The 13278-nt window shown below is 47.5% G+C and overlaps 3 protein-coding genes across 3 annotated transcripts in view; all 3 read right to left on the reverse strand.

The window, feature by feature from the left end:
- The window catches only part of CSUI_002589 (transmembrane), a gene marked incomplete at its 3' end in the record, with an annotated part of 14286 nt that extends 9555 nt beyond the window's left edge, over positions 1 to 4731 (reverse strand). The window contains exons 1-2 of the mRNA XM_068062789.1: positions 1116 to 4731; positions 159 to 279 (exon numbers count right to left, since the gene is read on the reverse strand). Of these exons, the coding sequence (XP_067925233.1) occupies positions 159 to 279; positions 1116 to 2228 (1234 nt within the window). The remainder of the gene's footprint in view (positions 1 to 158; positions 280 to 1115) is intronic.
- Positions 4732 to 7613: 2882 nt separating this feature from the next.
- Positions 7614 to 9580, reverse strand: CSUI_002590 (rhoptry kinase family protein rop32). The gene has a single exon (XM_068062790.1). The coding sequence runs from the start codon at positions 9464 to 9466 to the stop codon at positions 8132 to 8134; it is 1335 nt and encodes a 444-aa protein (XP_067925234.1). The 5' UTR covers positions 9467 to 9580; the 3' UTR covers positions 7614 to 8131.
- Positions 9581 to 9706: 126 nt separating this feature from the next.
- Positions 9707 to 13278, reverse strand: CSUI_002591 (uncharacterized protein). The gene has a single exon (XM_068062791.1). It carries the CDS (start codon positions 10303 to 10305, stop codon positions 10012 to 10014), a length of 294 nt encoding a protein of 97 aa, XP_067925235.1. The 5' UTR covers positions 10306 to 13278; the 3' UTR covers positions 9707 to 10011.

Consider the following 13278-nt stretch of genomic DNA (forward strand, 5'->3'; position numbering starts at 1 on the left):
CTATCTATCTATCTTCAGTCTATGTATGTACACCCAGACCTCCATAGATCTCCAAGAACACATGACGGTCATGCGAGGGAGAGAAAGAAAGAAAGAAAGATGATAAGAGAGAGAGAGAGAAGAGAGTCTCTTCGTGAAGAATGATGGATGTGTCTTACCAACAGGAACAAGAGAGAGGTCAAGTCGGACAGGAAAGCAAGGAAGAAGAGGAGAGTAAATGTTCGACTCCTCTCCCTCACCGACTGCAGTCCGACCGAACGAATCTCGAAAGCTAAACACCTACAGAAGAGAAAGAAAGAGTTAGAAAGAAAGAGTGGGAAGAAAGGAAGAAAGAAAGGAGAGAATGAATGAATAGTAGAAGATAGGCAGATAAACAACTGGGTGAAGAGAGTCGTGTGGGATACATTAAAGAAGACGATGAGATCGATGCTGTTGAAGACGGAAAGAAGAGAATGAACTTCCCTTCTTTCTTTCTTTCTGCCTTTTCTCCTTTTTCTTTCGCTGGAGACTCGTAGTTAGTGATGTATGATATATAGGCATGAGCGTCCAAGGGAAAGGTATAGGCGGAAGAATAGAAATACACTCGAAGGCAGCTAGCTACGAGGTATCTATGGATGTTTGTATGAATTAAATCACTGTGTTCCTCTTATCTATCTGTACTGAGACTGTAGTGTATATACACTCCCCTCACACGAGGTGTAGAGACAGTCAATACCTCTCTTCTAACCTGACCATCCACCCTCTATCCACGATGAAACACACTTCCTTTCTCATCTCTGTACCTTTTTTTCTTCTTTCATTCAATCATTTCCTTTCTCATCCATCACGGTCATAGACCTTTTCCGTCTTTCTCACTCTCTCATCTTCATCCCCCTACCTCCCTCCTCTTGATTCACCCATCTCGTCATCTTCAATCTGTCTATCTATCTATCTCCAGTCTCCCCATCTATTCAGCCATCCATCTTTTATTCACCTCACCCCATCTCTCTCTCTATTTACCTATCTATCTCACCCTATCTCTCTATCTCTTTCTATCTCTCTATTTATCTATCTCCCTTGTGTAGCATGTTATTCTATCTATCTTATCTGAAGTTCCTTCCCTCTGGAGAGCTTACAAGATCGAAGACAAGATCGCCAGCTTCATCGCTAAGCGCAGAGCTTAAGACGACCTTCGTCCTCGGCCCTCCTGCTCCCTCTACTCTTTTGCCTATAGCAAGGGCCTGTTGTTTTCTTAGGGCTGACTGCATCGCACCCATTCCATCAGCCGCCGAAGCCGCTTCCGCCGCGGATAGAGAGGGGTGGGGCTTTTCTCCTTTCTTTCTTTTGTACAGCTCGAGATGATTGAATTCTGTCACGTTGTCTCGGTGCATCTCCACACTAACTGATAGGATTGCACGTCTCTGAGAAGAGGAGGAGGAGGGAGATGATGAAAGAGAGAAAGAGATGCGCTGTTCATGATGGATAGAAGAGGCAGGCAAACCAAAGACATCTCCTATCGTGATCTCGCCATTATAGCTGAGATAAGCAAACTCATTCAGATTCTTCGGTAAAGGACGATATTTACAGTTGCGGGGTGTATACTTCTCTTCAAGCTGTTCTTCAATAGAAGCGGAAGGAGGAGAAGAAGAGGCCGACGCAAGAAGGAAGGAAGGGAGAGACGATGACGGGAAGAGAGAATGTTGTTTCGATATCAAGATGACAAGGGATGAAGGCAAGAAGATAGATGAAAGAGAAGAGGAAGAGGAAGAAGAGGATGAAAAGAGAAAGAAAAGAAGAAAGAAGATAGAAGAGAAAACAAAGAGGGTGCATGAAAAAGAAGAAGATTTCATTTTAGATGTTCCCAAAGAGGATGAAAAAAGAAAAGAAGAAGGAAAGAAATGAAAAGTCGAAGCCAAGGATGAGGAACGTTCTTGACAAGCCTTTGTATGAAAAGTGGGTTTCCCATGAAGTAAAAGGTGTTTACGGCAGAGATCCTCATCACTATCTCGGGTGTATGTACACCCGGATGACGATGATGACGTAATACATTTGAAATCATTGTGCGAAGAAGAAGAAAGTTGCTCTTCCCCAGGATACATCGAAGGAGTTGTTTCGCGACTATCTTCGTAGATAAGAGACGTAGACGTAGAGGTAGCCTCGTGAGATCTCCCTCTCATTGAAGACTCTACTTTTAATATTCTCCCCCTCCTACAAGAAGGAGGAGAAGAAGAAAGACGGAAGGACACCATAGTTGGTTTCTAGAGAATGAATGAGGAAGCGCGAAAGACAAGGGTAACAAAGAGAGATAAGGAAGTGATAGGAGACCGTCGTAAAGGACAGCAGATTCTGAAAAGGGAGAAAGAGAGAAGAAAAGAACACTTTCTTCCTATTCCTCCTTTACTTCTTCGCGAATGAAAAGTCTTCTCATGAAAGAAAGAAAGAAACAACTTTTCCTTCTTGGTCGGTTTAAAGCAAGTAAAGGAGAAAGACGATGTGAGGGGGAAGGAGAGGAAGAGAGGGAGAAGAAGACGGAGAGAAACCGTAGGTCATGAAATCAAAAAAGGTGAGATTTTCACAGAAGAAGAAAAAGAGAAAGAGAAACGAAACAAAATGAAAGAAAGAAGAAATCCTTTCTATTTCATCAACTCAAAAGACCTTGAAGGAAAGAAGAAGACTTACTGCATACTGATAATGTCTTGTTGAAATCAACAACTTCTCACATACCGTCGCCGACAGTCCAGAAGGTGTTTGTAAAGAAAGTAGGATGTCTGGCTTTCTCTGTTCATCTACGAGAAAGAGTTCGGGTGTATGTACACCTGACTACCTTTTTAGGCGTGGGAAGACGTCTATATTTCTCTATCTCGAGAGACTGAGACTCTGTCACCGTTTTTTTCTTCCTCTTCACGCCACTCACCTTACGCACATCTATTGTCACACAGGGCTTGTATACTTGGAGTGGTAGATGATAGAAGGCTATATATCGACAAATAGGAAAGCCGAAAAGGAAAAAAGGGAAAGAACGTCAAAGAAGAAACAAAAGATGCATCGGAAACTTCACGAAGGCTTGCTTTTTCTTCAGCTCGACAAGAAGAAAGAAGAAAGGACTTCTTTCCTCCTTGGTCGAGAAAGGAAAAAAGGTTTAAGATATTACTGACACGAGAAGCAAAAGCAAGAGAAGACGGCGTAACTCCACTTCCTACTCTACTCCTGGAGAAAAAGCGGGAGAGTAGGGAAGAACAACAGATTTCTCCAAGATGATACGAAGAAGACTATCGTTTTATCACCCACAGAGGGAAAACATACAAAGAAAATGAATGAAACCACTTGAAGAGAAGCAGAGATGTTGTCCGTACGTGTCCTATAGAGTGTGAATGAGAAAGAGATTCTCTATGCATGAGACGACTCGTAAGAAAACGATTCTCTCTCCTGTGCTTCGATTGATTACTATATATCTACCCCGAGACAACCCGCCGAGGGACGATGAACTTGTATTCTTTAGACTGTAGAAGCACGGAAGTTCGTTTCTCGCCTTCTTCTGCACCGTTTTTTCAGATGTTTATCGCAGAAAGACGGATGGAAGGATATATGAACCAACCAATGTCTGGGACATCGTGAAGACAGAAGAGAAGGGAAACGGAACGGAAACGGGAAAGACGCGAAAACGAAGAAGTCGGGGAAAGAAGGAAGTCGTCAAACTGCAGTCTCCTTTCATAAAAAGAACGTAAGCTTAGGATGAAAAGTCGGAAAGAAGAAAAAAAGGGTGAAGGAAGCAGAGAAATCCACCACGGGGACGCTTGGAGTTGCTTCTTGCTTTCCCCGAGCTGTACGTACACCCCAAGTGTGTGAGTGAGTCCCAGTGTGAGTGTGCAGCAGCAAGTCTCTTCGTCTATGGTGTCTCGGAGCCTCTCTACAGAGGGACGGCAAAGAATGCTTTTTATCCTCCCTGCTGGACGGGTTCCTATCCTTTTACATAAAGGAGAGAGAAGAGAAAAGAAAAACCACGACTTAACGACCACACGAGACGGAAAAAGATCGGTGAACGTTTGGAAGGGATGTACACGGGTGGGTAGATACGTATGTCTCGAAAGCAGATGCTCTTCACGCTTCTGTCTTTCAAATGGAAACGGAATCCTCTCTTCGCTGAGACTCTTGAAAAGATAAGAAAGATAGCTTTCAAAGAATTCTTACATCAAGTTTTTTCTCACTCTTCATGATTCGATCGGCGGCGCCCTTCAAGACGCCGGGACTGCTTGTTTACCCTGCGGATACGGGCTCGGGCCACTCTTCGTCTCTTGTCGTCCTTTGGTGATCGTCTGTCTCTTTTCTGTCCGATAAAACAGGATCTTAATAAGAATGAAGACTTCATTCCTCGTTCGAGCCAATGATGAAAAAGGAACTTCCTCTGCAGTCTTCGCTCAAACAGAGAGAGAGAAAACAGTAAAAGAACAGGAGACAAACGGCCCTTCTTTAATACACTCGTGCGTGTGCGCGCGTCTTCATATACCTCCTGGTAGTGGATAGAGGGGGTTGTAGGGTAGAGAGAGGGAGGGAAGAAGACAAGGTAAGATTCTCTTCGACAGTCTACACGAAAAGAAAAAGACAGTTCTCCTCCGTCTATCAAGACGACAGATGATGAAACGGTGATGAGATTTGAGAAGGAAATGGATTACGAAAGCAACTCGATCAACAAAGACACCACGATAAGGAGTAAAATCGATTCTGTCGATCAGACCCGGATGGATAAAATCCAACTACACCCGCACCCACTTTCCTGCGTAGGTCGTACTATTCCCACTACTACTACTACTGGCCACCGTGTGCTGGCTGACGGCGTCTCTCTTCCGTGTCTGTCTCGTGTCCTGCCGGCCGGGGTAGCCGGGAGCTTTCACCTCCCTCTCCTTTACGCTGTCTTCGTCGTATCGAGTTCTTTTTTCTCTAATTTGTGGGTCCTTTGCTGGCGTTTATGACTTCTCAACGGAGAAAAAGAGAAAAAAAGCGAAAAGGATGAGGTCGACCCATACACAATACCACCAGAGAGAAGGGAGCTCCCCCCTCCCTGGTGCCCCTTCCCGGCCGGGGGGCTTGGGTCCCGGGGCTGGGGATGAGGAATCTCGTCGATTGTCCTCAGGAGACACTCGGAAACGTCTTTCAGGAACCGATGCGTTTTGAACAAGACATTGGAATTCTCTCATGAAAAGTGTGGCCGAAGTAAAGAGCGATTTCCGTCTTTTTAGACCTGATGAAAAGAGGGGACAGTGAGAAAGAACTGACCGACTTCCTGTTACCGCGGCGGTGGGTGTTTTTTTCTTCTCTTCTTTGATCATGCTTCGCAAAGGTCACCCCTGTCTCAAGACATGAAAGAGTCAGTTGTTTGCTCTAGACATCACGATCTAGGAGAGACCTCATAGGCGGTCTGTCTATGTTGGTGTAGAGAAGCAAGGAGAGAGACGACAGGCACCAGCAAGGTGTTGTTTGCTCAGTGCAGCCACATAGAAGGCGGCCGCCTTGCTTCACTCGCGCCATTTCAACATGCAAAGATAGCAGAATGCCCGTGTAACGATCTTTTAAAGTAAGACAAAGCACAACGTCTGACGCTAATACAGAGGGTTGCAGTGAACCTGAAAGGACTAGGAAGTAAGATACTGCGACGAGGGAGGCCGAGAGGGATCATTACCGTTGGTTGCACTAAGGAGAGGGGACAGTAGCCAGAGATATTAAGGAAGGACTCTTGGCATTTGAAGAACGAAAGAAACCTTTTTGCTCCACTTCTGGTGGTCTTCACTCTCCGTACTCGCAGCGAGAGTATTTTTTAACAGGCAAGCCTTTGTCTTTTTACCTGCCTACCCCCCGCTGAGTCCCTCGCACAGCCGAACAAGCAGTAAAGCTCCTAAAGGAGGAAGAGTTTGGCATCGAAGCCTATTCTCAGTGGCGGTGTTCACAGAACTAATTCATCACAAGCCATTTCCTGTCTACCAGGAAAAAGAAGGAGAACATTTGCCGACTGCTGTCCGCAAGAGGTGACGCCAGCTGGAAGACATGCTGTGCCTATTGATTCAAAATGCATGGCTAGAAATGAAGAGAGCGGTGAAGAGCATACGAAGATAAAAAGAACGGTTCTACGCGTGGCGTTGGCCTGGATTGGAGGAACTCGGGGGGGCATGGGGAGATAACGCCCTTCCGGTCGGTAGATGAAAGAGCGCTTGATCTTTTCTAGAGCCTCGAGCCCGTTATTTGGAGTAAGCAGTTGGATGGGCTGTCTCCTCACCTTTCAAAATAAGGAAATCACGAAGATTCTTGCGACTAACTGCTGAAAACCTGGACGGCTTTGTTTCGAAGAACTCTTCGAAAAGAGAATTCGAAGAGGAAGAAAGTGGAACGTTATTATGTTCTCCTGCGCCTTTCTACAGGATAGATCACATACATCTGTGGACTTGAACGCAGCAATATATGCACCGATGATGGATGCAGAAGAGCACAGTGACATGGTGTGTAGCAGGAAGGTGATCATGAGTAATGAAAGAGAGAAAAGAAACGCGAGGAATACTCGTATGCCAGAGCTCGCTTCTTCCGCCGCCTTAGTGATTGCCTACTGCTGACTTCCCTCGTTACATAGGTTGTGTCCTGATAGCAACCACACGTACATACTCCAGCAAGACACATATTTGCCTAGCAGATGTACAGTTAACATGTAGCAAAAGCGATAACACAACGCGAGAGAATGATATAAACAAAAGTGATCTTCTCTTCAACGCGCACCGCGCCGCCACCCGGTCACTCAGTCCACTGACAGACTTCAATCTTGACAAACGTGTTTGGTCTTTTTTCAGAACTCTTCTTCATAGGTTCTCGAAGGAACTAGAACTGTTCGGCCCAAGCGATGCCGATCTTCGACCATACTCAAAGAGAACACTTTAGACAGTAGCAATCTGCCGTAGCTCCTTTCTACTCTGAAGGGATAGCACGGCTTCTTCTGTACGTCCTCAGAGAGTTTCATTCTCTTTTTTCTTGGCTACCGCCAACCTGGCCCTCTATTGCCGTACCCTCCTTTCTTCAATGGGTATCCCTGTTCGAGTGGCTCCTCTAACGCTCCAAAAAGCTGACAAAAACGTGTATCTCTCGGTATGACCGACGTGAGTGCCTGGGACCAAGTGCGTCGAGGGTACTACGCAGTCCCTGTATGTTTCTCGTCTTCCCTTGGCTTGGTAACACATAGCACGTTCCTTTTCACTAGGGCGAGCGAACGTGGTATTGTGTCCGGCATATTTGCTTGGCTGTCTCCATTGTCCAGTTAGCTAGAAAAGAATCTCCCCCAGAACTATCGCGGTAGCGCACGTGTTATGCTCACAGAGTTAGATCCTGTGGTACTACACTGCATGTGGCCATAGGACCCCGAAGAGAGACGAAGGCCTGGGCCTTGCTGTTCTCCTTTGTCAAGTTTCCATACCAAGAGGAATAGAAGACAAGAAAAGCCAGCGGCTCCGAGGATGGCCGGAAGAATCTCTTAAGACAAGTTTGTCTCAGCCGTAAGCCATCACGTCATCCCATCAACCACCGTTCCGACTGAAAAGAGTCACTGCTTTCTTCTTGTTCGAGGTGCAGGCAGACCGCTAGCAAGAACTTCACTCGGCACAACTTTCCCTCCCTGCAAAACAAGACCTCTCTGGTCTTTTCCTTCATGAATCGCTTCTCCCTTTGTCCCATGAACAACTATCTGGTCGGCGGTCAGGTGCCTGTTGGCAGCGAGCTCGCGGTATCGAACAGGTTACTCATTTCCGAGACATACTTCGTACTCCTCTCTAAAATAACGACGAGAGACCCCCAGCCTACCCTGCTTCGCGAAATAGAAGGGACCTGTAAAAGTCGTTGAAGCATCGGCGGGGACCGAGCCAAGGCACAAGGGGGATCGAGAATCACACTGATGGACAGCATCATCCAATTGTACACAAGGTTAATGAGGCACAAACAGGTCTTGATGGATATGTCAGTCAAGCCTCCATGCCTCACATAGAAGGATTGTTGAATCAATGACTTCATGGCTGTTTTTCTATCATCTCGGTCTCCGTTTCCATACACGTGTATGTGCATGACACCGTCTCTAACTCCTCTCTTCCCGACTCAGATTTTCCCCCCGTCCACCCATCTCTCTCTCTATCTATCGAGCTTCCATTTCGCTGTGATGCGTGCTCGCATGTGTGTCAGTGTTCTCAAGATAGGGTTCGAAGATGGAGGAAGTATAGATGAGACTTAGAGGCAGGACCCTCAGATACCGATCATGGTAGAGAAGGCCCGAAATGAGAGTTTGCAACTCTTCAGGCAACTCGGGGGATTCAGGACAACGGTCAAAATCGACTGTCGTCCCTTCTCTTTCGATGGTAGCTAGCCGATGCATGTACTCTGGAACTTTATTTGGGTCGAACTTGAGGTGATATGGAAAAGCTCGACACCATAGTTTATAAGTAATCATCCCGAGACACCAGCTATCACGACTCGCCATGAGGTCTAGAGGTCGTTCAGGATCTGAAAAGTAGCAGGCAGCCCTTGCTGGTTCATGTAAGGACGGCGTTCCTCCCGCTCTTGGCCCACAAGGCGCCGTTTTCCCTTCGCGAAGAACCTGAGACTGTTCGAAATCTCCGAGAAACACTCGCCCCGTCGAATCTAGGAAGAAGTTTTCCCATTTGACATCTGCATGCAAGATACCGTAGCTATGCAGTCGAGCCACTAAAGCTATCATTTGTCTAGTCAACTCTAGCTTAACAGCGTCACTGAGTCGATAGGCACCAACAAGCTGCCCTACGCTGCAAGCCACCCTAGGAAAACCTACAACGACGTTTGTTACAGCATAGTCTTCACTGAGGATAGTAACCTTTGGTTTCCCTTGAAGAATGCCTTGAAAGAGAGGTAAGACGAATCCCTGTCCATAGAGTTGCTCCGCTGTTTTTCCCGGAGGAAAGAATTTCAGCACATGCATTTCTTTTTGAAGGACTCTAGAGAAAGCCCGGTCTTCCTCATGACGCCAGGCCGGTCCCCCCGTGTTTGCCTCTTTCTTTGCCTTTTTAGAGAAAGATTTCATACGGACAAGAAGCGACTTCAATGCGTAAACTCTCCCATCAGATGTCTGTGCTTCATAGACAAGGCCGTTACCTCCGATACCAAGGATAGGACCCCGTACAAACACAACGGGCGGAGGGGGATATTCTGCATCTGCAGGAGCTTGTAGAGTGAACTCTTGACCAGGAGGGAGATACTGATTGAACGCACTTGCCAAATGTCTCTTTTTTGACTTTACCACTAATGCATCTGTGTTCATCGAAGCGACCATTTCAGCTATATCTTTGACCGCCTCTGGATCAGAAGGTACACCTCGATTCACGTAGCCCAAGCGATGATCGCTATTGTACGGGTATAACTGCAATAAATCACTACTGGATTTCGCCCTCTCATCAGAAATCTCTTCGGAGCGGGTTGCATCCGTCGATGGCGTATCCATGGGACCCTGTACTCTGCCGTCGAAACGCTCTTCTAAGGCCGCCACACCGGTCTCAGGAGGAGCTGCCGTTGGCCTACGTAAGCCTCTGCGTTTAGTGAACGGCGTCAGTGCCTCTTCAAGACGACCAGGCGTTGGCAATGCGTCGTCAAGACGACGGGGAGAAAGAGGATGTGGCGGCGCAGATGCATAACGAGGAGATTCGACAGCCCCCTCGCTACTACTGCTACTAGAAAAACTGTCATCTGGAAGGTGCGTGTTGTCAGGGACACTCAGGAGAGGCGGTGTAGGAGACCGCTCTCGGAGGTAAGGAGACGGCTTCGCGGCCTTGGCTACGAACACCGGCCGTAGGAGAACTCCGCTCAGTGATAACAAGAACACGAATGATTGGAAAGCTCTTCTCACATCGCTAAGGCCTATTTCGTGGCCACCATGAGAGCGGGGAACAAGAGGTGAAGGCAGCATTTTTTTGATAGTGGTCGGGAGGGGGAGAGGAATGAAAGAAGAAAAAAGACTAATCATAGGAAGACGCTGGCCGGAGGCAGGTGTCACCGGGAAGGCACCTGAACGGAGGAATGCAGAAGGGAAACATTCCAGAGTAGACAGACAAGTACGGGAGCGGAACAAGTGGGGGGGGATTCTACTTCAAATTGAAAAAGAACTTGTTCACCTGTACGATATGAATACGGAAAAACACGGTGTACGAAGCCACGGACACTTTCCGTGGCTTGAAACCCCTGAGAAAGTAAGACAGCGGGAAAAACGAGTCGTGAAGGGATTTCGGGAAGAAACCAGGAATCACCACCGACAACACATGGGACGTGGCCGACCGGTGTGATCATGCAGTAGTCTGGGATGACAGTCTGCCTATGCTAGACAGATGGTGTGGTGAAAGATAAAGAGCGCGGAGCCGCATTGTCAGTTTGGCTACCGTTCGTAGATCCATTCAATTTCCTTAAATTGTCCCACCACCGGCCAAAAATGGAAGGGAAACATCATGCAGATCGGCCAAGCATCATCATTTCCTTTTTGGCCGACATTAAAGGCCGACAGCCGTTCACGTGAATTTCTCATTGTACGGCCTGAGCGGATTTCACTCAGGCCCAGTCACTGACAAACGTTTAGGTATGCATCTTTCTCACATAAACCCATCTGTAAGACTGGCTCGTCCGAGACAGACTCGCCGCCAGACTCAGCCGAGTGCCGGACTAGATACCATCGACCGAGCCCCCTGGCTACGGCAGAGTCGCCCCCAGCTTCGTGTCACTGGCTGGAGAGGGAAGAAGAATCTCTAGTCACGAAAACCGTGGTTGCACTTTTCTCCCTAAGATCATCTCATCCTGTACAGCGTGGCCGACACGCTCCCGGCATGCCTCGTCCTGTCCGAAGATGGTGACTCTCTCCGCCACAGTCTTGCGCCTGTTGTAACGCTGAAATAACCGAGTTCCCCCGCATCGTCTCTCTCTCTCTCCCTCTCTCTGTTAGAGGGCTGTGACTCGGTCTTGATTGGTTAGCCTCCGTGAGAGAGGCCAATACGGCTTGCACCCCACTCCGAATGACAATACCCAAGCAATTGACGCACACGACAACGAACGATGAACATCATTGAGGAAACTCTAGTAAAAGGAATTGCGACTTGGCCTTGTTGAGTAATTAAGTAGAAAGACTTGAGAAAAGCCGTTTCCGCAAGAACGGAATCTCCTCTTCTCATGTGTTTGCACGGGTCGAGGAGCACCCGTGGTGGCGACGACACACCATCGTTCCCGCACACTCGACTTGCCGCCGCAAGGTCTCAAGCAAACTTACACACCAGATGCTTTGTCATACAGCAAGCTTCTCAAACGAAAAAAGTAATCTCTTCCTTTCTGCTTTCCGTCACTGCGTTCATCGTGCGCAGCGCAGAAGAAATTCGCCAGAGGATTTACCCGGAGTCACCCTGCCGCAAGCAGCACAGACCTTCGCTATCCAGCGCGTTATACACCACCTTCTTGTTTCTCGCTTCGTTAATGGAGTAACTAAAGACAACCCTCAAGCGCATGTCAAAAAATCGGGAATAAGAAAACATACTGCCGACAGGGGGCGGGAGAGTAACGTGCATTCGTTGGACGAGGTAATACCAGGTTTGGTTGCTTTCTTCCAAACATCGGCCCGACCAGCCGCCGTTGCATTCCTTGCTTTTGCCACACCCAGTCTCCCCCTCCTTGCATGGTAGCGTTTCACGGAGTCCGATGAAATTAAGCTGGGTGAAAGACTTTATAAGCCCCGGCTTTTCTTTTGCTTCATGCTCCACGTTAGCTCGTCAACAATCCCAAGTTTTCTCCCTGTCTCCTACATTGTCCTTTCTCTAAATCCCACCCCTCCTCTTTGTCTTCAGAAGCGCCTCCACTCGGCCATAAGCATCGAGCTAGAAAACGCCTCACATTTCTATCGAAGAAGGAAACACCCCGTTGCCTTCTTTCCGATGAATCTCTCCTCCAAGGCGTTTCTCTCTCTCCTGACTCAGGATTCTCCCTTCAGTGTCGTGTAGCCGGAATGGTAGAACCATCCAGCTTTGTTAAAGTTGTATGCCGGCAGGTGTCCTGTAAAAAAGCTTTACTGAACAAGTTCCCCACCAACTGTCCGGCTCTGCGCCAATTTCGCGGGGCCTGCACGACCTGTGCTCCAATAGGGCGGGCATTCCTTTTCAACCGCTCGCCGAGCGCGACGTGCGCTGCTTGGCGACCAGAGCATCACTCACAATGCTGACTGCCCCCAGGGATACGCCTTGCCAAAGCATGGTCGCCACATACGCGCATTGCGTCCTGTGCGCTTGTCCCTTTCCTTTTTTCACGCGTCATTCGCTCTTGTGCGGTCTGCCTCAACAACATGCAGACTTCTTTCCATCCGTAGCACTTTCTGGGTGGCGCGCAGAGATGGAGGAGAAAGATACACCAGAGCGAGGATCTCCAGGGGGACCAAAATGCCGCTCATCGTGCTCCCTTTCTTCTGCAAGAAAAACTGCAGCCGCAGGCTCTAACTCTTATAGATGGATCTATGATAGACAGTTCATGGAACGGACTCTTTCCTGTAGGTCTTTCTGTAAAAGGATGCTAGAAGATAGAAAGAGCACACTCGATCGCCTGTCGAAGATGACCATGCCTACTCTGCTCTTACTCTCGGACAAGGGCAAGTCTTTCCATACAACTCCACTATATATATACATACCAGCACACATACGTCTTAAGAGATATCTGCTTATCGCAGAGAAAAGATATATGTTCTCAATCTCCCTTAGGAAAGTGCATGAGCTAAGGTCTGAAGAGACAGGAAAGCTCCTCTCTAAGCATTTTCATTTTCGCTACTCCTGCGATAGAAAGGGTAAAATAATGACCTTCTTCTACTACTTTCTTGGAGTCACAAAGATACGACTGGAGAATATCCATAGAAGCACTGCTGCCTCTGTCTCGCTACACCCTTGACTACAGAGACTGGTATTTCTTTTTCTTACTCCGAGTAGATCATTCTCTAGACACCTGAGACACTTGCTTCCTACACATCAACGAAATCCTTAACCCCCCTTTTCTTTCGCCTTTCTTTAGAAATTAGGATAGACACGTAAAGGCATGCCCGTTGTGTTCCTACCTCAGAAAGTCATCCTTCCTTGTTTCATTACCGGCAGCGTATACACACAATAAGCGTACTGAATTATACATACGTGTCTCCACATACATGTGGATGTGCACTGCATATAGGTACACATATTTGAATGGGTGCTTCTGAGTACGAACACAGAGGAAAGAATATGTCTTATGACTAAGTATCTATCTTTAATCTAT

Source organism: Cystoisospora suis (genome assembly GCF_002600585.1).
Source record: "Cystoisospora suis strain Wien I chromosome Unknown contig_1078, whole genome shotgun sequence".
In the NCBI taxonomy this organism is placed as follows: domain Eukaryota; phylum Apicomplexa; class Conoidasida; order Eucoccidiorida; family Sarcocystidae; genus Cystoisospora; species Cystoisospora suis.

Bases quoted from the DNA above. Each gene is read 5' to 3' on its own strand.
- CSUI_002590 (XM_068062790.1), bottom strand. From the start codon at position 9,466: ATGGATACGCCATCGACGGATGCAACCCGCTCCGAAGAGATTTCTGAT.
- CSUI_002591 (XM_068062791.1), bottom strand. From the start codon at position 10,305: ATGATCACACCGGTCGGCCACGTCCCATGTGTTGTCGGTGGTGATTCC.